The 24,326-nt window shown below is 38.0% G+C and overlaps 1 protein-coding gene across 1 annotated transcript in view; it reads left to right on the top strand.

Moving 5' to 3' along the window:
- The window catches only part of TG (thyroglobulin), a gene marked incomplete at both ends in the record, with an annotated part of 138,390 nt that overhangs the window by 42,582 nt on the left and 71,482 nt on the right, over positions 1–24,326 (top strand). The window contains 12 exons of the mRNA XM_079534017.1: positions 1,065–1,180; positions 1,967–2,075; positions 2,550–2,747; positions 3,299–3,466; positions 4,018–4,083; positions 4,527–4,607; positions 8,610–8,747; positions 9,718–9,894; positions 11,233–11,344; positions 11,806–11,885; positions 13,733–13,876; positions 16,940–17,005. Of these exons, the coding sequence (XP_079390143.1) occupies positions 1,065–1,180; positions 1,967–2,075; positions 2,550–2,747; positions 3,299–3,466; positions 4,018–4,083; positions 4,527–4,607; positions 8,610–8,747; positions 9,718–9,894; positions 11,233–11,344; positions 11,806–11,885; positions 13,733–13,876; positions 16,940–17,005 (1,455 nt within the window). The remainder of the gene's footprint in view (positions 1–1,064; positions 1,181–1,966; positions 2,076–2,549; positions 2,748–3,298; positions 3,467–4,017; positions 4,084–4,526; positions 4,608–8,609; positions 8,748–9,717; positions 9,895–11,232; positions 11,345–11,805; positions 11,886–13,732; positions 13,877–16,939; positions 17,006–24,326) is intronic.

The following is a 24,326-nucleotide window of genomic DNA, read 5'->3' as shown; positions in this document are numbered from 1 at the left end:
TGGTTTAGTGATTAGAAGTATTCTGGGAGTACACACAGGGCTTCACAGATTCAGTTAGTATAAGATTTTTTGCACCTAGCCTTGAAACTGGAGATACTTAAAAGCAAGGCATTTCAGTCATGAACTTAGGAAGGTATAGATGCCACAGAGTCACAGAATGGCCCAGGTTGGAAGGGACCTCAAGGATCATGAATCTCCAACCCCCCCCTGCCATTTTGGCAAGCTATGTATTCAATGCATGTAATTTGTATTTTTATTATAAAAGAGAAGGTTGCATTTTCTTTTTTTTTAATTAAAAGATTGGATCAACAAAGTGAAGAAACAGCATATGAGCTTATATTCACTGCCAAATGGCAATGCCAGTCTAAAATATTACTGTATAGGATAGGAATAGCCTTCCCTCTCTGCTCCTGTGCAGTTGTATAGTTTAGTTTATATTCTGATGGTGTTCTGGTCTAAACTGTTTTATTTTATGCAAGAAATATTTGGAAACAATTTTGCCTCCTGTTTTAGGAGCAAAGCTGTGGGAGCCTATTAGTGGTGGTAGCATATACGCAAAAGGATCTTCTGCTGCTCATAACTTTGGAAGGGGATGGCTGCTCACTGCCTTACACTAATCAGTAGGCATGATTTTAGAATTTCATGTTTCATTATCTTCAATCATGCTGATTTTGACCACAACCTGTTTGCTGTGGAGTTACTGTCTTGTGCAGATACGCTAAGTAGTTTGTGTGAGTCTTCCCTACCTTCCACAGGCAAAATTATCCAGCAGACCTTAAATATTTAGTTAAGTGGTTAGACTTAATTCATCTGTTGGTGAAGGGTGCCCAAATACATTTTATATCATCTAATTACTTAAAAACTTAAATAAACTTAATAACTCAACTTAAGAAAACTTAATGCTATACTAAATGATTGAAAGCCAAAGTTCATCTGGCATGTGAAACTCTGCAGTCTCATGGAGGTATGAAAAAATAGGTAAATGGCAGAAGACAGAGGAATTGGTAGCAAAAATTGTAGATATGAAATACTACGAAACTTCAGGTTTCCTCTTTGTTTTTCAGACTGTGATAAGGAAGAAGCTTGCAGTTTTGCTGCTGTAACCCCTGCTGATGCCGAAATATTGTGTGATTTATACAGTGCTGCTGAAGTCAACTTCAACTGCACCACCTCTGGATTGGTAAAAACTGCCGTATTTAAAAATCTGTTTACTGTAATACTGTAGGTGAAATATAAGTAGAAGGTATCACAAAAGAAGAGCAGGAAATTATCTGATTCCTTGGACACTGTGTTATAAATTCCTTCAAGCTGGCAGAGAAACTACAACCAGTCATTGCCAAAAGTGGCACTGAATGCCTCAAAGTTTCCATGAAACACCACACAGCACTTCTCAAAACATATTGAACTGCTGCAGTCTGAATATCAAGTGAACTTAAAAAGTGCTTTCATCTGAATAGTCAGAATTAGGAGCATCTGGGTCAGTAACTATGTCACCTGAATGGTCATCATTTCTCAGTCCCTTCCTCCTGTCCAAGAGGTGATTCCTCCTTTTGATTCCTCCTTTGAGAGGGTGATGACACATTGGAACAAATTGCCCAAAGAGGTTGGTGGATGCCCCATCTCTGGAGGCATTCGAGGCCAGGCTAGATGTGGCTCTGGCAACTCTGCACATAGCAGGAGGGGTGAAACTAGGTGATCATTATCGTCCCTTTCAACCCAGGCTATTCTATGATTCTCTGTCTTTAACAGTTTCCTACTCGTAACTTTCTAAACACAGCACAGTGGCACTGAAGATCAGCTGAGATTTCTCTTTGAGAAGATAAAAAGCATCTCCAGTGGGCCACAGCAAGCTGTGGTGGTTAACTGTGTGTGATAATTCTTCCCTCTGTTTATGGCTAAGGAAAAGATGTTTTAACAGAAGAAGTTGGTTAGGTTACATTTATTTCATGCATATTTTCTGTTTCAGGTGCAAGGTGCTCTGAGGAATCCTGCTACCACTAGCATTGGTCGTCTCAGCTGCTTGCTTTATATCAGGAATCCAGAGGGAGATGCTGTGATGGTCTATTTGAAGAAAGGTACCAGATGCAACTGAGTGCCTGAAACTGTGGATACTTCTGAATAGGATCTCAGTGATGCAGGGGAACATATTTGTTCAAGAAGACATAATTCTGTTCAGGGCTTAATGCTGAATGGTCACCCATATACCTCACTACCTTTCTAGCTTGAAACTAACCTTTCAAAGCTTGTTCCCCACAAATAAGAAATATGGCTGTTGATGACTTTTTCCATCAGTTAATACAAAAAACTGAATATCCAAAGTGTTATACTTTCCTAAATGGCAATATATTCTGGCTCTCTACTCATCTCTAAATGAACCAAACCATTTGGTAATCTCATCTTTTTTTTGAAACCCAAAGGCCAAGAAATGATTTTTAAATCTTAGCTTTTACCATAAAACTTTAAACCAACTCCAGCCTGCAGGCATTCTTAAATCATCACTTCTCTACTTGAGTTCTTCTGAACATTTTTTTTCTGTTCTGTCTGCCCAGCACAAGAATTTAATTCATCTGGACTCAAGACCTTTGAAAGGACCAGTTTTCAGAATGTGCTTTCTGGTGTGTATCGTTCCATGGCTCTCTCAGCAGCTAGCACATCTTTGACAGATGCTCAGCTCTTCTGCAGACAGACTTGCAGCAGGGACTCTTGCTGTGACGGCTTCATCTTCAGTCAGATTGCACTTGATGGAGGTATTGTCTAAACACTGCAAAATGAAATATTTCTTTGGTAAACATACATAAGAGGTTAAAACAAACAAACAAACAAACAAACAAACAGCAACAAACCAGCACTCATTAGAGCTCATTTTTGGATGCTCTACACTTATCTCTGCACCACTGACATTTTCTGGCATAGGCAGATTTTGAGTAAGGCCTGAGATTTGACCTGATGCACTAAAGACCTGAAGTAGAAAATTTTTCCTGTGGAGAAATGGACATTTTACTGAGAACCCTGTTGGGCATTGTCAGATAATAATAATATTTTATTAGGTGATAACAGTATGAGCTCAAACTGAGGCTACAAATGTTTGAGTTAGGTGTGAATGTCTAACATGAGAAGTCCAAACTGAAAGTATTGTTCTGATTTTCATATTTTTAGTTGGCAATACAAATAAGTAGCTATCTCAGTAACACAAGTTCAATTGGCAGTTAGAGAAAGTATTGAGATGCTTGGATGTAAATCTCTATGTACGTGAATGGCATTATGGCAGTGATGCAATTCTCACTTCCTGTGAACCTAGGTACCATCTTGTGTAGCTTGATGACATCCCCAGATGTGCTGATCTGCAATGCAAATGGTTGGAGTCCAACACAAGCATCAGTCATAAACGAAATATGCAGAGGTCTGAGCTATGACGAAGGAGAGAAAATCTTCTCCTTCACCCTGGGAGGGCAAGTGTTCAGTGCAAGTATGTCAGTGAATTAATTTACATTACTTCTCTTTAATTTGTCTACAGAATCTGCCTTTTCTTCCAGCCTGCTCTTGTGCCTTCAATGTTGTTTTTTTTTTTTTTCTCAAGAAAGTCCATACCTGTACAAGTGTAAGAGAATTAAACCTCCCAAATCAAATGTATTGTTAGATGGACTTGCCTTTCTTTGAGAACATTAGGGAAAGTCAAGAATGTACTACTTCTACTATGTTATCCTTTGATACTTCTAGCATTTAATTAAGGCAGAATCAAGTCAATAATCTTAAAGAAGTGTAAACTGTGGAAAAAAAAAACAGAAAGGGATTTATTCAGATTAGCACAGAACAGTGACAGAAAATAAAATAAAACCTTGGTACCTGTGACCTAGACTAGAACCAGGGCATCTGTGCCATCCTTCCCGGGGTCTTGTGATGTAAATAAGGGAAAACATACTCTAAAGATGTGTTTTTAATTTAATTTCCATGCATTTCAGTGCTATCTATTTGCTTAATTTTAACAGCTGTTCTAACACACACTTTCTTCTTTACAAGCGTCTGAGCTGTCAGAAGAGGCAGAAAGAAATTTTACCACTTTTCAACAAGTGTTTCTGTGGAGAGGTAAGTTATCTCACAGGGCCTGTTATAAAATTTTATGGTGAAATACAGGCAGTGGCAGCTGTGTTATATGAGTGCCACTTGTGTAAACTGGAAGCATCTTTCTCAATTCGTTTGGTAATGTCCAACATGAGACATATACCGTGAAAAATTACACTGTGGAAACACTTGCCTTTGACCTATCAGTGTTCAAGTACCACAAATAATTTGGACATTTGTAAGTAACTACAAGTAACTAGATGAATTGCTGAATTTTGGATTCAGTTTTTCCATTACTAATTTTTGATTCATGAGCTGGAGAAACTACATAAGGAGTTTTCCTAACTGGTACAGATTACTCCAAAATGTTTGCTTAAGTTAGGGAACTGAGGATGAGTTTATATTGTGGAAGAAAAGTAAACTGATAAAATGAATTATTGTGTTCTTTGATTCTTCTTGGCTTCTAGGCTCTGATATGGTCACCCGACCTGAAAGCTCTGAATGTGATTCTACTGCTTTGAAGACAGAGGACAATATCACGTTATCAGGTATCACAGTAAAGGCAGACAGAGGAGACAGCAGAGGGAGGTGCTTAATTTAACCAGAGATTTTCATAGCACGTATTTTCATATATGTACTGTGAGGATGTAGGTATTGTCAAGTACAAAAGGTTTCTCTTAAGCAGGAAATATGATGCAGATTTTGAGAAAGATGTTCAAAATGTAGTCCTCCTGGAAGGCACCACTGTCTGCAATTTTTTACCTGAGAAAATGTGGAAAGCTGCTGAGAGAACTTCTTCTTTTATACTTAATGAACTGTAAAGACTCAGGAAATATCATTCAGCTGAGAAAACATTTTACATAAACCCAAGGATTGAATTCTTAGTGTGGGCACATGGGCATGTGCTACTGACAATATGGAGTAACAATGAAACAGCAAACACAGTGTTTCTTTCAAGTAGTTCTCCTCTTTTATTTCAGTGTCTGCTAAGTTATACTAACTAATTTGTATATCCCAAATCATTTATAATATGTGTTCCTCCAGACCTTCAAGCATCCAATTACCCTGAGCAACCTGATCTAGTGGTTGGCAACCTTGCCCACAGCATGGGGCTTGGAACTCGAGGATCTTTAAGGTCCCTTCCAACCAAAGCCATTCCATCATTCTATGAGTCCATGAATTCTAAAAGTGGAAGAGCAATGAAGGCTCGTGACAGCATTTTGCTACCTCTCTGATGAGCTAAAATCTTTTCTGAGTAACCTTATTGGATGTCTGAGCATGCGTTTTATTCCATGTAAAATCTTAACACAAAGTACGTTGCTGATTTTGTTTTTGTAATGTGAATGGAAGATGAATAAAAATGTCTGTTTACCTAATGGCACTTCTATGCAATTAGTGGTGTTTTAAAGTCTAGACTTGAAAATAAGGAAGAGCTGCGCTTAATATGGTGGATAAACTTCTCTTTGCATTTGCCTGCCAGGGCATGAGATTAGCCCTCAGGGCTCTCCTTTTTCCTTGCTGTGGCCGATAATGTCATTAAAACCGGTAGTTATGCAAAGAATGCAGCTTCTTCCTTCATGCTTTAATCTTAGCTATGGCAAAAATGGTTTCAAGTGAAGCAGAGGTTGAAACTATGTGGTAACAAGACTTACAAATCACCTTCTCAGAAACATTATGGATAAGTTAGGGAAAATGTTTACAGGGCTTTTATTATTCATGATCATGTTTAGAGCATGTTTTAGCATATATTTTCTATTTTCTGATGGAAATCTGATGATTTCTGATTATAGAAAATACTTGTGGGCACTTGTGATTGTGGATTTAGTGGGAATGATGATGATGGATCAGTAGTTGGATGATCTTGGAAGTCTTTTCCAACATTAATGATTCTATAATTCTATCCCAGTGCACTTCCCAGCATGTTATTAGATGCATTTAGATGCTTCAGCATTTCAGCTGCAGTTACGTGTCTTTGGTTTTCTGTTTTCATATTTTTGTCTGGCTGTCTTAGTGCATCCAGTTTTAAATAAAAAGAAACTCACAATGCAGGAGTAGCTGGTTGTGAGAGCTGCTGATGATGTTCAATAAATAGAAAGGTGTTTGTGGAGGAATTTGTAAGACAGCAAAGAAGAGTGTTTCTCTGAATATTGTTGTTGGACCCTTATTTAAAGGCACTGATTTTAAAACATCCTTAGCTACCTGTGATTGTTTCAGAGAGATATGAGGAGCATATGAGGGCAGTGTATGCATATCTAAGTATCACAGGCTATAGACAGAAGGAATTATTTAAATAGGTCTGTGGGAGCCTAAACTAGGAGAAACATGTTAAATAACTGAAAGAGATATTAAGCTTGTTAAGAAAACATTTAACAAATAGGTGTAAATGCTTCCCAAGTGAATATAAGGAAACAGCTGTATTTTGGATCAATAAAACTAGATTGGTCAAGGTATCCCCTAGAGCAGTATTATTCACTGTTAAACAGATGTTTTGCATGGCAGAGTAGAGACATCTTATTTCTAGGAGCCGTGATTCTTTCTTCTGTTTTTTTTTTTTTGTTTGGTTTTTGTTATTGTTTATCTACTTGGTTGCTTTGGTGTCCAGATACTCTTGCAGTGCTGTGTTGTTCAGTGCAGTTCAGCAAGGAACAGCACTGTCCAATCTGGTGGCCTTCTATGATGGAGTGATGGCATCGGTGGACAAGGGAAAGGCGACCGATGTCATTTACCTGGACTTGAGCAAGGCCTTTGACATGGTCCCCCACCACATCCTTATCTCCAAACTGGAGGGATGTGGATTTGATGGGTGGACCACCCAATGGATAAGAAGTTGGTTGAAAGGCTGCAGACAGAGGGTGGTCATCAATGGCTCTGTGTCCAGGTGGAGGCTGGTAACGAGAGGCATCCCCAAGGTGTCTGTCTTGGGACCGGTGCTCTTTAACATCTTATCAATGACATCAAGGGAATTGAGTGCACCTTCAGCTAGTTTGCTAATGACACCAAGCTGAGTGGTGTGGTTGACACGGTAGAAGGAAGGGATGCTATTCACAGGGACCTTGAGGGACTAGAAAGGTGGGCCCAGGTGAATGTGATGAGGTTCAACATGGAAAAGTGCAGAGTTTTGCACCTTGGCTGGAGGAATCCCAGGCATCCATACAGACTGGAAGGAGCAGTCCTTGAGAGCAGCCCTGTGGAGAAGGACCTGGGGGTCTTGATAGATGAAAAGTTTAACATGAGCCAGCAGTGTGCCCTTGCAGCTCGGAAGGCAAATGGTGTCCTGGGCTCCATCCAAGAAGGGGTGGCCAACAGGGACGGGGAGGTGATTGTCTCCCTCTACTCTGTTCTTGTGAGGCCCCATCTGGAGTACTGTGTCCATGTGTGGAGCCTCCAGTACAAGAAAGATAGGGAGCTGTTGGAGAGGGTCCAGAGGAGGGCCATGAAAATGATCAGGGGACTGGAGCACCTCCCCTATGAAGACAGGCTGAGGGAGCTGGGCTTGTTCAGCCTGGAGAAAAGAAGGCTGCGGGGTGACTTCATTGCAGCCTTTCAATACCTAAAGGGAGCTATAGAGGGGAGGGGAATCAATTCTTTGAAAGGGTTAATAACTGCAGGATGAGGGAGAGGTTATGGATGCCCCGTCCCTGGAGGTGTTCAAGGCCAGATTGGATGGGGTCCTGGGCAGCCTGATCTAGCGTTGAATGGGAATATTGGTGGCCCTGCTTGTGGCAGGGGAGTTGGAGATTCATGATCCTTGAGGTCCCTTCCAACCCTGGCCACTCTGTGATTCTGTAATTCTTTGAAGGAGGCATCGCCTACACAAACATCACTTAGTTGATAGTTGAACTGTTCTGTTACTGAAAGCAACTTTTGGTGATGCTAATTTTACATGGTTACAGTTGCTTTGATGTGAAAGGAAGAATTTTACATGTAAGTTTGAGGGCTTCTCTGAAAAGAATGCTTCCTATTTTACTATGTTGGTCCATGAAGTTAGAAGTGGATGTTGGTGATATGGCAATAGAAGTTGAACCTTCCCACCAATATTCCATTACATTTCGTTTCTGTGTGATAGAGGGCAGAAGAGGGGCAGTCTGGCAGAGTGGCATCTGGTATGGAAGTGGATATGAAACAAAGATGTGTTGCTGAATTTTTCCATGAGGAAAAAATGGCATCCATTGACATTCACTGATGCTTGTTGAACATTTATGTAGACCAAACTGTGGATGTGAGCACAGTGAGGTGGTGGGTCATGCATTTCAGTACTGGCCATCAGCTCTACTGGTGCAGATTTTTATGAACATAGCATGCAGGCTCTTGTTCACTACTGTCGAAAATGCACAGCTAATGATAGTGACTATGTTGAAAAACAGTATTTTGTAGCTGAGAATTTGCTCTATCAAATTGTGATATTGTTCTTTTAATATCTGTTGTAGTTTCCATTAAAAAAAAAAAGAAGCAGTACTATCAGCACTATCTACCTTAAAATGATTTATTTCAGATGCTAATTAAGTTATTCTTGTGGGCTTGAGCTCTTTGTTTGTTTGTTTGAATCTTAGATTCCACAAAGGATCTTTTCTATTTAATGGATGACAGTCAGATACGAAGCGACCCAAACTCCTCTATTCCTTACCAGCAGTACTGGGTCTTCAGGCAGAAGTACTCAGCAGAAGAAGCTGTGCTTTGGTGTCTCACACGTAAGATATCTCATAGACAGTTATTCTGCAAGATAGTAAGGAGAGGAAAATTAACTGAAATCTTTCTGCAGAAATGCTGGACTTGGAGATTTTTCAGGACAAAATTTTCATGGAATTCAGCTACACTGAATTTGCTAATGGGAGAGGACATCTATTTCTTCCTTACGAACTTTGTCTACTGTGACAGAAAGGATACTCATCATTCATAAGCAGGGTATCCATATTATGGATACCGAGAATGTCTAGCTCTGACTAGCAGGAATTCTGAAGTGAGAGCACTATACGTACAGTGCACAAATGTTACTGTAAAAATTCCTTGGAGATGTGCATGTTTAAGCATTTACATTTGTCTTTAGAGAAGTCATTGCCACTGTATTTCTGAATTAAACTTGCATAAGATTTGACTACTCTGCTTTTTTCTGAAAGTGACTTATTACTCTGAAGGAAAATTTCAGAACACATTTCTGCAAGCAAATGACTTGAACGGTTAATTGTAGGAAAGTGATGTCTATTTTTGTGTCCTGTGATAATAATTCAGAAACTGATTGCAAAAGCTTGCTAAAATATTTATAAATATTCCTAAAATATTTAACTTCGTTGTCCATTATTTAATGTAAGAGGTGAATAAGTGACAGAGTTTTTCTGATTGCATGTTTTGTGTGCCAAACTTAATGCAAAGTGAAAAATAGAGATTTTTAAGTTACTGTGTTTGTGACACAAACAACCTGTGCCTGTGCTTGTCACACCTGGAGAACATATCTATCCAAAGAGCTGTGGTGTAGCTCCTTTTCTGTGCTGTCCAAGTAAACCTGCTCTTCAGCATAACTAGAAACAGAATCTGTCCCTATTTAACTTGCACTGTGATAGAATAATATCTTTTTTATTTGTTTGCTGATCAATGCCATTAAGAACTCTGAAGAGAGAGGAACAAAGCCTAGTGTGGCTAACTTCTAGTGGCTTTGCCTCCTAGGCTGTGCACAGGAAGATGAGTTTTGTCAAATGGCAGATCTCCGAAATACTGCAGACACATACTTTGTGTGCACCCTGTATCCAGAGGCACAGATTTGTGATGGTAACATTGAACAAATGCTGGAAAACTGTCGTACTGAACTACCCTGGCAGCCACAGGCATTGTACCGTAAAATAGGTAAGTGATGGATCTTGAATTTGTAATGCATACATTATTATTGAATTGGCAATTCAAGCCAAAATAATTTCAATTTTCCATTTTGACTCTGAGATAAAAAGCCTGAATGAGTACTGGGATATGATGATACAAGGGAAGACTGTGTTGAGGTAACGGAGCTGGACGTGTTGGTCAATGCTTGGCTGAGTTTGACTCAGCAGTGTACCCAAGTAGCCAATAAGGTGAATGGCATCCTGGCTTATATGAGAGATAGTGCTGCCAGCAGGAGCAGGGAGGTGATTGTCCCGCTGTAACCAAATCTGTTGAGGCCGCACCTCTAGTGCTGTTTCAGTTTTGGGTCCCTCTCTACAAGAAAGACACTGAGGACCTGGAGTATGTTCAGAGAAGGGCAGCAAAGCTGTGAAGGGGACTGGAGCACAAGACTTACAGGCAGTGACAGAGAGAACTGAGATTATTCAGTCTGGAGAAGGGCAGGCTAAGGGGAGACCTTAACATTCTTTACAACTCCCTGAAGAGGAGTTGTAGAAGTGCTGGTACCACATTTCAGTGTCCAGTGGAAAGATTTTAACCACAAATTCCATTCTCTGCTTTAGTGTTCTTAGTTCAAAGAGGCCAAGGGTAGTTCAGATAATCTGTGTACCAATCTTAGGCTTCTTTATAATATAGATGGATTCAGACCATCATAGGGATGTCAATACTTTCATTTTCTATTAAAATTTCCATGATAGGTAAGCAATACAAAAATTGGAAGAACATGAATGCATTCTTGTTGAATATATGTATAAATAAAACAAATTTAGAGTTATAGACTTTAGGATTTTAACCTCTGCTTTTTGAATGCTTGAGGAGTTTGAATTCTTGGTTTTCTCCTAGTGCTCACATGAGGAAAGTGAGACAAACAAGCCTGTTCTCACTCCATGCGAATCTGTAGTTTTTCTGCAAAAAATATAGATATCCACAGAACTAAATGATTAATTCATGTCTTGTTGTGGAGCCCCAAACTACAGCACAGAATTATACATGAGCATACACAAAGGATTCCTCAAAATTATCCAGTTTTCGGACCAAGATGATTGAGTCATGTCAGTACAGATAAAAAACTGAGGCCCTTAGAAGTTTTTCCTTGGCAATGTGCTTTCTTCAACCTTTAAAACCTTGTTGGATTTTTGTTCATCTTTAGACATAACTACCAATTGTCTACTAATAGTATAAAAAATGCTTTTTAATTGACAAAGGCATAGAAACATAAGCTTTACACTTACAATGTCATTCCTTGACAAATACGTATAAATTAGAAAGTGATCTTTTCCCCAATTTTATTTCCCTTTTCTGTACCAGTCACTCTGAGAAGTACTGTGAAGAGCTTCTACACACGTGTACCATTCCAGAAAGCAACAGGAATCTCAGTGAGGAATGTGACTGACATGAGCAGAAAAGCAGTTTCAAATGGGTAGGACATCACTGAATCTTTGTTTTTACTGAAATTTTAACTATGTTTTGAGTACCAAGGCCATGTTCTATAGCTGAGGGGGATCTTGCTACAAAAATAGCATTATTTATTCGAGAGAATGTTTAACAAAGAAAAATGGCATACAAAGGAAACTTATAATTGAGATAAAAATAACAAAGTATCTAATTCATTATGAATTTCATATCTTGGCAATAACACATAAAAATAATTGATGCAGATATTTTTAGGGCAGATAGCAAAGTATTCAGAAAATTGAATCAAAATATCAAAATATTCTAGAAAATAGAAAATGTGCAGAAATGTCTATACAGCAGAAAGAGCCATGAGGCACCACTACAGGTTCTTGGTGTCTTCCCCCTATGCAATATCCCATCATCCCTTCTCTAGGACAGAAGCAGACAACTAATGATATTAAAATAATGATGTTTTTCTGTTTTCAGCTTTTTTGAGTGTGAGCGTTGGTGTGATGCTGACCCCTGTTGCACAGGATTTGGATTTTTAAATGTCAATCAGCTGTCAGGTATTTTTTTAATACTAAAAAAAAAAAGTTTTCAATCTTCATATTCCAAACTTTACTACTCTTTTCCTACAAAAGGCACCCTTAAAAGCCCTTGCTGATCTTAACTCTTTTTAACACCTTTTTGAGTGATGATGACCCTTTCTAGGAGTTCACCCCAATGAACATGCTCAAATTATCAGAAATTATTATGAAAACTTTAGGAAAAGGATTTCTGGAGAGGCCACAGTTCCAATAGTGTGATATTCAAGCATATAAAACTGTAGGAAGCTGTTATTTCTTATTTATTGGCTTCTCTTCCAATATGTTTGACTTCTTTTTGTGATTTTTGTTGTTTCACTTTTTTTTTTCAAAACCTTATCAGAAACCTAAGTATTTCTGAAATTAAATGCAGGTTAAGAACACAATGTCCGTGGTTACTCTGGGATAGCTTAGATTTTTTTGTTCTGATTTTTTTATTGTATATCTGAATTTTCCTGCTCCCGAATGTAGGTCATTTACTTGAGGAAGCATAGTTGGAGAGAGATGGAGGTTGCTTACCCTCTCACACTTAGTATTTTAGCAAGTATGTGTTACCGGAAAGCATTTAAAAAGTCAAACAAGCATATTTTACTGACCTGAGATGGCTAAGTTAAGGGTATTGTCACACTATGCTCTCTATATAATCAGCAGAAATCTTCATAGGAACAAGCTACAGTGTCCTTAGGAGCTTTGGTTGACTGAGTCACTGAGTACTATTCTGGAAATATTTTTCTTTCTCTCCAGGGACTGTAAAGTAAGTGCTGTGTTTAAAGGAAAGTCTTTAGTAGGTATTTAAAATTGGATACTATCCAGGTCAATGCCAATGAAGAAATTGTTAATGTTTTATTCTAAATTTTGATTTAAGGACCTAAAATGGCAAACCTTGTTTTTTAGAAATGGGTGCTAACCAGCTCTGCCTGAGGCTTTATGTCTTTATGATTCACTGAAGAAAAATCTAATTTTTTTTAATTATTATTATTATTATTATTATTATTATTATTATTATTATTTATTTATTATTATTATTTTTTTTTTTGGCAAGCAGGCAAGGCTTTCACACATAGACACAAAAGAATAGACCAAAAAATAAATCCAATGTTTTTCGGATTTGAATGTGGAAATCAAAAGCAGTAGACAATCTTCATATTTCCATAAAATTATATGAAATTCAAAGTGTTAATTGATTATGAATTTAAGTTTCTTTTAAGTATAACAAATTACAGATTTTAAAACATCAAACATAGGAAATTATATTTACTGTCTATAGTATTTCTGACATCCAGTACTAGCAGTACTGTAGTCAAGATGAATTTCAGAAGTGTTTTAATATGAACCAAAATAAATCTTAAATAACACTTCTAACTGTTTCAAATCCTACAATACTTCCTAGATACTGAAATATTCACCCTACCTCCTTGAAAGGCAGAATTTTTGTTTTGATGTTAAGTAAATGCTGTGTTTCAATATACATGAAGGTTTTTAATTTCCAGGATTGAATTAATTTGAAAGGGCTCCTTGCTCAAAGATACTGACCTTGCGGCAGGATTTCAAAATTTTTGCTTAGTAGAAATGCCCCTAGTGACCTTAGTTGGGTTATAACTTTGGTATCTCCCTCCCTCACATTGACTTCAGTCTGATTTTTTTTTTTTTTACACTATTTTCACCCATAGCAAAACTTTGTATGTTTAAGGTATTTTCATCTGATTCCCAATTCAGTGAGATTTGTTTTAATGTGCAATGGAATCACACCGTTTTCAATTTCCTTAAGATACTGTCTGGAAGAGGAAATTCTTCCTCATCACTGCTATAACCATATATTTCCTTGGCAGGAGGAAAAATCATGTGCCTGACTTTGAACAGCCTAGGAATTCAGACATGTGCTGAGGAATCAAGAAGTACTTGGCAAATTTCAAATTGTAGTTTGCCAGACACTGAAGTCAGAATACATCCATTTGGCTGGTATCAGAAGCCTGGTGAGTATTCCAGGGCACGTGTATTTTCCAACTGGTATCTGCACATTCAGTCTTCTTAATAACCTTCATAGAATCATAGAACTCTTCAATGCATAAAAGGCTTAACTTTTAGGCATATGGGCAATTAACAAGAATAGCAATAGACAAGGAAGACAATTATGCCTGAAGTAAAGAAAAGTGTATTTTAATCTGAATTTTTAAGGAATAGAAATATCTTAGAGGTTTAATTGAATTTCTTAAACTGGTGAGACTTGTGATCTATGAGGGAACCCAAACATTGAATTCCTCTGCACAGCCATGGTCAAGACATCATTCTTTGTTTCTCACTGCTTGCCTTAATAATATTCGTAGATGAGTGACTTCAAAGATTTGGGTTTGTTACAGAATTTAAAATTCACTTTTGGCTGCTTTGGTGAAGAAAGTGTCAAGACCAAATTCCAAGGTAACGTGGTATTATTCAGGCAATAAACTGAACAAAAGTTATGAGAGGTTAGCATGTTTCCTTAAGAGAAATAAAAAAAAATCAATTTAGTCAAAGTGAACGTTCTTTTCCATAGTGAAATAAAAGTCTCCATTACTTTTTGAAAGATTATCATTAAAACAAAAGAAAAACATAGAAAACTCCCCCCTAAAGTACTGCTGGTTGTGAAAACCAAGAAAAAATGAAAAAAAAAACCAAAACATTTTTGATTTATTGACTTTTTGTTTTGTTTTGTTAAAAGCTTTTTTGTTTGTTTGTTTAAGAGCTTAAAACATGCTGATTAAATATGAGTAATCTTGGGAAAAATTTGGTAACCCAAGAAGTTGTTTTGTCAAAGAAAATGAAAACACATTTTAGTTGCTAATAGAAGAGGTCAAAACCACAAGCTAACGTAAAACCTCAAGATATCCAGAGAATTTGTCATTTTAAAACCATTCTGTCTATTAAAAAGCTACTATTTCAGTTGTGTTAAGATAGCTAAACACACAAAAAAGTATAAAATTCCATGATAGAAGTGAGTGTGTATACACGCAACCTAAAGACCTCCTGTAGTTGTAATCATGGTATTACAGAATGAAAGTTGGATAAAGTGCGAATTTGATGGTCTTATCCCCACAAGCTAGCACTTCCATGCACAACATGCAGTGAAACAGCTTTAAGTTACATCTCAGTCATCCTTGTGGAGTACAGCCTCAAACCCCTTGCTAAGTCTATGTGGACAGAAAATTGTTGAACCCCATTTTAAGCAGGAAGGTCTTGCAGGAGCAAGTCTGGCAACAGTGAAAGAGTCTGGGAAACAATTTGAGCCAAATAACAGGAATCAGGAGCACTTTTCACTACTTTTAAATTCCTTGCTGTCTTGTAGGATTTTTGAGTAGAGAGGGGAGGCACAATGTCAATACATAATTCTCAGTGCACATGACATAAAAATAATCCATTCAAATTGTGTAGAGCTAAGTCAGATATCCTTGCAATGCATTGCATTTTATAGTGTTGGTAAAATGCATTCACACTGAATGTCCCTGAAATAAGAACTTATTGTGTAACCTTTCAAGCTCTTCGGTAGTACTCTGCCCACTAGAACATCTCCTCTTATTGGTGCCACCTCTGTTCAAGGAGACACAGCACAGACTTGAGGGTCCATCGCTGAAATTGCAGAGTTTGCTAAATCCACAGTGTGTGGGCTTGGGGGGAGGAAGTCTGAGCATAACAAGAGAGATAACAACAGCCTATTGACAATATAGAAAATATCAGGGACCTGTGGACAGAGGGAGCAGAGATGCAACTAAAGGAAAAGTAGACGAAAAGAGTGAGGAGCAGTAAGAAGGCAAAGTGAACAGAAGGAGATATCAGAGGTACAGATACACTTTGTGGAATAATTTTTCCTCTCATTGATAAAGAAACAACTAAAAAGAAAGTATACTGATTGCTTCATGGACAGAGGAATGAAGTAGAGGAGTATATGCAAAAGGGGGAGTGTTAGAAGAAAAGATTATGTTTCTGCAATGAAAAAGCTTCAGATGTTTTTCCACCATAACAGATAGCAAGGCACAGATGTGTATGCAAATAAAGATATTTGCAGACAAAAATTTGTATCAGTTTTGCTGGTGTGTTGGGTGTCTGGGAACCAGGAAGAGGAACAAGAAGACTTTGACACTGAAGGGTAAAAAGAGTGAAATCTGAGGGAAGAATTTACTGTAGATAGCAGGAGTTTAATATGAGGTGGGTCTTTGGTTTTAGTCCACAGCCTGCTGTTGAAGAAAGGTACTCTGTGTTTCACAATATGTTAAGTCACCATGTGGAGCTGACAGGTGCCGCTCAGCACACTAGCAATTTGGCTAAGTATGTATATGTAGTCATGTAGCCATTGGTGAACATACTATTTAAAAAGATAGGGTCCTGGATACAGCCCTAATTTTTCACAGATGTCATCGAATGTGGTATACCCACAACTTTTCAGAAATATTTATTGGCTGCATGCATGTGCAGTACAAAGTGAAAGAAAAAAAAAATCTGATCCATCTTTGGCACCTTTGGATAGTAGTAGAGGGCTTATAACTGGTTTGAATAGTTGAAGTACTTTACGAAATATGAGTGCTTGAGGGAAGATATTATTTTCTATTTATGTTAAAGGAAAATGCTAGCAACTGAGAAGCTTCATGAGTGGAAAATATGAATTAGTATTTGAATTTTAATTTGAAGCCTTTCCTTCTGGAAACTGTCTTGTTCCTAATTTTTCTTTTGAGAAAATCCAGTTTCCTAATGAGGAAACAGAAAATCTGATGTCTCTTCTGATGCATGAAACTGAGTACAGAGTGGGTCATGGAAAAAAACCAACAAAGAACTACTGAAATGAGTTATTCATAAAAAGAGCTGCAGTCTGCAAACTGTTTGTAGGAATGCTTATAAATACATAAATTGAGGAATGTCTGTTTCATGAATAAGCCAAAAAGGGTTAAATAGCAAAGTAGGCTCAGATCCTTGTTCTTGGTGTTAGTGATGAGAAGATGCAGTGTTCACATTCCACAAATGATGTGGGAATCACTACAGCATTGACTTTATTTTGTGTTTTCTACTTTCAGCTGATTTGATGAACACTGTGCCTAACCTGTGTCCAACCGTTAGTTTGCCCTTCAGGCCAGAAAGTGGTAAGTGCATTCATGTGTTAAGACCAAAAGAAAAAAAGAAAAATAAATAAATAAATAAATAGACAAAAAAGAAATGTCCTTTATTTTGCTTTCCTAAAGGCCACGCTGTAATGGTGTTCCTCATGAGTTTATTTATTCAGATGCAACATGTATGCTTTTTGTTAGTCATGCATCATTTAAATGGAAGAAGCTTGGTCAGCCAGAGTGCTAATCTAATCTGAGCCAAAATATTTAGCAAATAGCAATGTATCATTTGTAAGTGCAGATGTACCAGGAGTTTCAACATATATGTGTTTGCATTTTAGTGCAGTGATCAGCAGAGGGGATCTCTGTCAAGGGAAGCCTCCAAGAAATCTGGTTATTACTTTAGGGTCTGCTGTTTTGGTGTTTCTAGCACTTTTTTGAAGCAGCTGAGAGTGACAGTGAGTTTCCTGATCAATGCAAATAAATATAATAAAAATGCGGAGTCAATATTAGTAAACCTAGTTTGTCCCTTTAAAGACTTGTGCCTAAAAACTGAGAGAATGGGAGGGTAAATACCCCTAGAAGTGAAGGCAGATTTATACAACTTTAGAATTGATGTAGAAAAACAATAAATTGTACTGCTTCTTGTCCTTGTTTACAGCTTTCCTCAAGTTTGGGAATATTCTCTCAAAGTTTATTCAGAATTGAGCCCCAAAAAACTGTTTTTTTTGTCAGGAAGAAAATTTATTTCATTCCCGTAGTAAATCAATATTGTGGCTCTTGCATGAGTGGTTCCTCTTAATAAATGAAACTTGAACTTTCAGGACAGTGTATTTATTACACCCTAAAAACATGCAAATTTTAAAGAGGTTTTTCCTGATGCATTCTTTCAAAAAATACATAGAATGTAGCTATGCTATGTGTAACAGCAAGAAAACAGGTTGACTAGCCATTCTGTAACTCAATTTAGCCTTTGGGTTAGACTGAAATTGAAGAGTCTCATCCATCTCTACCCTTGACTATCTGTTTGATCGTAAACAGACCTTTTAATTTGCTTCCGTTTGCCATTTAACTTAAACCAGCTGCAACAGGACTTGCAGGAGATTGTTAATCATGGCATTTTCAACACTGAGTTCAGGATTTATTATTAGCTGTTTTATCTTCTTATCATCTTTGACTTCCGGTTATGTTCATGTTCAGGCAATGTGTATTTGCTGGTATAAATTGTGCTTTTCTAGTGTTCTAATATAGTGAAAGGAAAATTCCTATTTTATGAGTAGGCAGAAATTATTTTTTATGAGAAATGCTGGAAAAAGCTAAGCAGGTAATTTGTAAGGTGGGCAATTCTATTCCTTCACAAACTGCAGGATAAACAGAATCCTGCTTTACAGAGTGTCAGGACAAGGGGAAATGGTTTCAAACTTGAAGACAGTAGATTTAGACTATATATGAGGAAGAAATTCTTTCCTGAGAGGGTGACGAGTCACTGGAATACTTTGCATAGTGAGGTTGTGGATTTCCCCTCCCAGGAAGCATTCGAGGCCAGGCTGGATGGGGCTGTGAGCAACCTGGTCTAGAGGGAGGTGTCCCTGCCTATAGCAGGGGGTTGGAACTAGATGATCATAATGATCCTTTCCAACCCAAACCATTCTATAATTCTATGATTCCATGATTTATTAAAGCTTTCTTCTTACCAGTGTGGTTAGCACATATTCTGTGACTTTCCTTTTATGATTTTCTTGCATTCTTAAGTAGGAAGATAGTGACCTAAACAACACTTAGGGTAATTAGACCTGTTTGGCTGATTTTTGCTCTGAGGCTGCACAGAAGTTATCCATAGCAAGTGAGATATTCATTTTACCCTTAAAATCTTCTATCATACCCATCTCTAGATCGTCTTTCCAATGCAAAGTATCATTCTTTAGTGATAAAACTGTTAAAATTCTCTATTTCCCCCCCACCAAATAGCTAGTCTAGAGAATACTCTTCAAAAGAAATGTTAATGACCCAAAAGCTGTTTTGTGTTTTGATCTACAACAGTGCCAGTTCTCCCAGTGCTAGATAGACTTTGTCTCACGTTGTATATTATTTAAACTCAGAATCTCTTTTATTTGCTGATTTTGTTTTATTTGCATATTGAGTCTTTAATGGGCCAAAGTCAGCAAGGGACAGCTAGAACAATTTAATATATCCTAAAATCTGCCTGAAGGTAGAACTCCTTGGAGACAAGGGATTGCAAGGCACCATCCATCCATCCCTTCCGTACACAGAGGGGAATTCTACTGCAGTCACTATAGGATTAAGGGATCATAGAATCAATAGCTTACACTGATGAAAGTCAAGACTAAATTGCTCTCTCTCATCCAAATAATTTCTTAGAGTTCTTCACTGAAACTTTTCCTAAACAAATTGAGCAAAGTCATATATTTGTTTTCCTTCTGTTTCTCAATCTGGGCTTTTGAAAATGTTGATTAATAGTGATTAACAGAAATTTTCATAAAAACTCTAGACCTTTGAATCTGTAACAGCAAGAATAATATCCAATTGCAGTTTCTTTCTCTATGTTGTCATAGAACAGCATTCAAAAAACCCTTCCCAACACAAGATTAGCCTCTGGAAAGGGACACCAAGAGGAAGGCATGCAGTACTCCCTGTACCAGAATTACTCACCTAGCAGCCCGCTGTAGCCCTGTGACTCCTCTCTCCATACAGAGCTCCCATTCATACTCCCCATGTTGCACACCCAAAGCAGCAATGCTGGGCATTTCTAACTTTCATTCAAAGCCCCGTTAGTCTGCAATAACATAATGCCTGCTGTCTGCCTGGTGAGATGCATGCTGCTGTTTGGTTTGTGCCTTTTGCCTGATTTTTTTTGTTATTTTGTTGTTATTTCATCAACATTTGTCTGTTTGCCCTTTTGTGATACACTTTCTGATATCAGAATGAACTCTCCAAGTCATTTTCATCATTAATCTGTAGGAGATTTAACGGAATGTGTGGTTTTCATCTTTAACCCAAGTAATACTTCTGTTTGTTTTCTCCGCTTTGATTTCTGTATCACATGGAGCAGACCATATGCCTGCTGTCATGTTGTGAGTATGGCCCAGTTTCTGTTAGCTGAGAAATAATACTCAAAAAGTAGTTAATTTGAACAGATTGGGAAAGTCCTACTTGTGGCATTTGGAGCATTTTTTCCCCTGAAGAAGAGCATGTGCTGTGACAAGACTGAGTATGGAACCATCTGTGGCTAGTTTTAGATATGATGTGTGACCTTTAACTATGGGAGGACAGCTGGTATTTTAAAATCGCCCATGCTGAAAATGCTAATATAGTCATTCTGCAGTTTTGGTTTACTGATGATAGTATTTAAAAAATAAATCTGCTGATTTCTGTGAATGTGGAGGGATGTTACTTTGAAAGACAAAATAGACCAGTCTCATAATTAGGTGGAACTTCCTGCAGGCAGCTGAAGATACAGGATGATTAAAAAAAACACACATATGATATATATATTATATAGTGTTGTCATTGAATGCAGCTTACCTAGAGGTGTTTGGCAGGAATTTTTATGTCTTTATAACTAAGACTGAAAGAAGTAAAAAGGTCTATGAAGCATCTTACCCGGCTTTGAAAGCAAAATGAAGATCCTGTAAGTATTCCTGAATATATGGAAAGGAGGAGCAAGACTGTTATTTAATTTCTGCTTTTTAAATTTATCATCATAGTTATGAGTTGTGTATAGTAATTATCCAAACTTTAATGAGCATTAGTGTCTTCAAGTTCCTCAGTTTTAGATTGGATACATCTATATGTCTAAGATTTGGCAGCTGCTGGTGGTGATCTCTGCATGTGACTGCAGATTACATACAGAAATGTGGGGAGGAATCATATGGGCTCAGTTCCCATTCCTCTCAAATTAAATAATTCCTTGGGAAACTGCCAAGGCATGTGGATGTAATGATCAGTTAGATACTTTGTGTTTCTATCTTCTGTATTCCTTCATGTTTATCATCCTTCCTATGATGCAGCACTGAGTAGTAGCCACAGGATTGTCTCCCATGGCAATCCTGTTTCCCATCAGGATATTCAGCACTGGAGATATTTCCAGTCTCAGTGGAGATGCTCATGATAGTAGAGGTGCCACAGAATGTACTCAGCTGAGGAAACCCTCCATGTCATCAATCCAGTGAGGTCATGGAAGGCTTGGAGGGCGTTAGGACATCTGATGTCTTTTATCTTGCTTTCCCCTTGGCTTTCTTGAGACTGCAAGCACACTTGTAGCCTACTGCTACTTAGTGAAGCAAAGCACTAAAACAGAATCTGAAGGCTTCACAAAGTGAATATTATCCTTTGGAGTAACATCTAAAAATGACTTGACACTTGGGTGGACTATCTTGAAAACAAATTCATGTCTTGCCTACAAGACTCTGAGAAATCTTTCTTGTTTCCAAGTGTTGCTGATTGTTGGTGATTAATAGCATCCATTCCCCCCCCATAATACTGGGAATGTTTCAGAGGGAGTTTTGGTATTAAAATAGAGACAGCCTTTTTCATCCATTCCTAAGAAGTGGTCTACTATGCCCCATACAGCACAATGGACCTCCTTGCTAGAATTACTCTGTCTTTGTAGCCAAGAGGATTTTACCCTACTGAGAAACAACTTATTTTAAACTAAATAAATGCCTAGTACAGTTACATTATTATATTGCTGTTCTATGCCATTTACTATAATTGGAAGTACTGAAGGAGGAAGAAAGCTTGCATTTCACATCAAAATAGCATTATTGCTTGCTGCTGAAGGCCAAAAGTAACACATTTGATCGTCTGGGACATGTTTGTCTGAAGTTTGATTATAGTTATTATGCAGTAGTTTTAAGAAAATTTCTCATTTTGGGTAATTCAAATCTCAGAAGTCTGACAAAAATGGGAGGCAACTCTATTTTAGAATCATATTTTCTGCTGGTCTACTGTGAGTTGACAGTGCACTGTTTCCAGAGATTATTGGTACAGACAGCCTAGCAGCCTTCACTGAACAAAGAAACAAGACAAACAAACAAAAAATGCTAAACACATGCAGACAGAACAAAAACCTCTGAAGCCTAAGAATATAAAACACTGAGTTCTGTGCAAGCTTTTTTGGCTTGAGTCTGGACTATTAGATATGGTTTACAATCTTCATAATCAAGATTTGAATTAGGCACAGTAGACCCAAATGTTTGATTTATGTACCTCCTTAACCTCATGTTCACCTCGTCTGATTTACGTATCTCCTCAAGATCATGAATTTTCTTCTACACTTAACTTGTTATATTAGTGTACTTCTGTATCTCTAGTTCCTTGTACTTAATGTCAGATTTTCCAGCAAACTCAGAACTGACCCTTCTTTGCCTTCACTGAAGTCAGTTATGAAGATTTTGCTGACTTTATGAAGAGGATTTTACAGTGAAATCAAGTGTGACAGTGGGAGGCTGGACTGCATGCCCTCAGGAAATCTATTTCAGCCTTGTGATCTCCTGACTTGAGTAGGAAGACCGGTGGGGACCCTTTTGCAAATCCATTCTTAAAATCTTGCCTACCCAAACAAGAACATTTGGAAGAAAGAAGCTCTCCTTGTGGGACATCTATAATTTTGCAGTAAAAGTTACAGGGCTGGCTGGATTCAGTGCACTGTAATTATCCAATTAAAGTAATTTCCAAAATGTGGTTCATAAGGGCAGAGCCTAAGCTATATATAAGCCAGGATGTGTTCCAGCCCCTCAGGTGTATTATGCATTTTCAGTAAGGCAATGCCAGGCTGATGCTGTGTGCCCTATGAGAGCAGATTCTAGATGAGGCAAGTTTATGTCAGCTATAGAAAGTTCTGTTTTGCCCCCATAATGACACAGATGTGCATGGCCTCTGGGCATTGCTGCATCTGCAGCTAGGTGGGAGAAAGGGAAGAAGGAAATAACCAATGGGTAAAGTCTTTTCTTCCAACAAATATCTGCCAGCAGTGGTGCCATGAATGGCTCTGGGTCTAAGGGCCATGCTCTGTCATCAAAACAAGCCTTAGTGTTTCTGCATTTGGGGTCAGCTGGGCAGAATAATGGAAAGAAGAAAGCACTACAAGTTATCGGTATAAATCTGGTATGAAAATATGAATGCTCCCTCCAGGAGTGAAAATGCAAAGGAACATAAAACCCACCTGGGTAGTGGGAGTTTGAAAGGGCCCCCTGTGGGATTCAGAGTGAAGAATAAGCAAAGGAAATGACATTTTAGATATGAGCTGTTAGTTCTTGCAACGTGAATGGTCACTGTTCTGTGTTTCAGCATGGGCTAGAAAGCGACCATTGTGCCTTTATGTCTTATTCACTTTGCTCTATCCCACATAAAGGGATAAAATAAAAAGTCTTTTAACATAGGGGTCTTTAATCTTTAATGAAACGAACCAAATGAATCATAACTTTTGCATCTGTGTTCTGTGTGGTAAATGAACTGAAGCAACAGGACAAGAACTGCTCGCCGAGAATAGCAGGGCAGCAGCTGACTAAGATCAGTCCCCATCCTACAATTAGGCAGAAAGGGTAACACCAATTTCCTGTTTAGGATTCAGCTGTACACATTAGGGCCACTTTGTTTTTAAAACATATTGATTTGTGGGATGGAACTAAACTAATCAATGGCATGTCCTTTTCTGAGCTTTCTTTTATTTTTTATCTGCATATGTAAAGTTGATAGCCTATAGCTATTATCAATGTATGAGAAAATGTTCATGGGTTTTTATTTTTATTTTAAATTAATTGTGAGAAGAATATGATGAAATTGTTAGAATTTATTGCATATTAGAATTAATCTGTATCGCACATACCCATGTACGTGTAGAAAAATGCAGGCAACGCACATCTCTGTTTCGGCTATTAACATGAGACAATGTGTACATCCAGATCTTGTATTCAGTGAAGTCCATGTGATGATTTTCCTCATCCCAAAGTAAACATCTAAATCAGGATGGAGATCTTGCATCCTAAAACTGTCTGTTCCTCCTGATAATGAAAGGATTCCTGTGTAATTAATTCAGATGTAGACACCTACCCTGTCTGACTAGGGCTGAGGTGAAGCGTACCCTAGAACAGCAGCCCTGTCATATATAGAGATTTATATTTCTGTCTGGAAGTGCTTGGTCATATGTAGGATGCTTACTTGCCTTCAATGGAGTTTGTTGCTGTGCTGCTCAGGCATGTGTGTGGAAGTAATAGGATCCACGTCCTTCAATGTAAGTAGGCCTGTAGGTTTTGATGCGTAAGACCTGAACAGAGCTGCTCTCAATTTCCTCTTTAATAAATGAATACCTTTGTAAACTAAACTGTGCATGACCTCT

The sequence above is a fragment of the Tetrao urogallus genome, assembly GCF_951394365.1.
Source record: "Tetrao urogallus genome assembly, chromosome: 3".
NCBI classification, from domain to species: domain Eukaryota; kingdom Metazoa; phylum Chordata; class Aves; order Galliformes; family Phasianidae; genus Tetrao; species Tetrao urogallus.
Note: the sequence above shows the minus strand (reverse complement) of the source record. Positions and strands in the feature narration are given on the sequence as shown.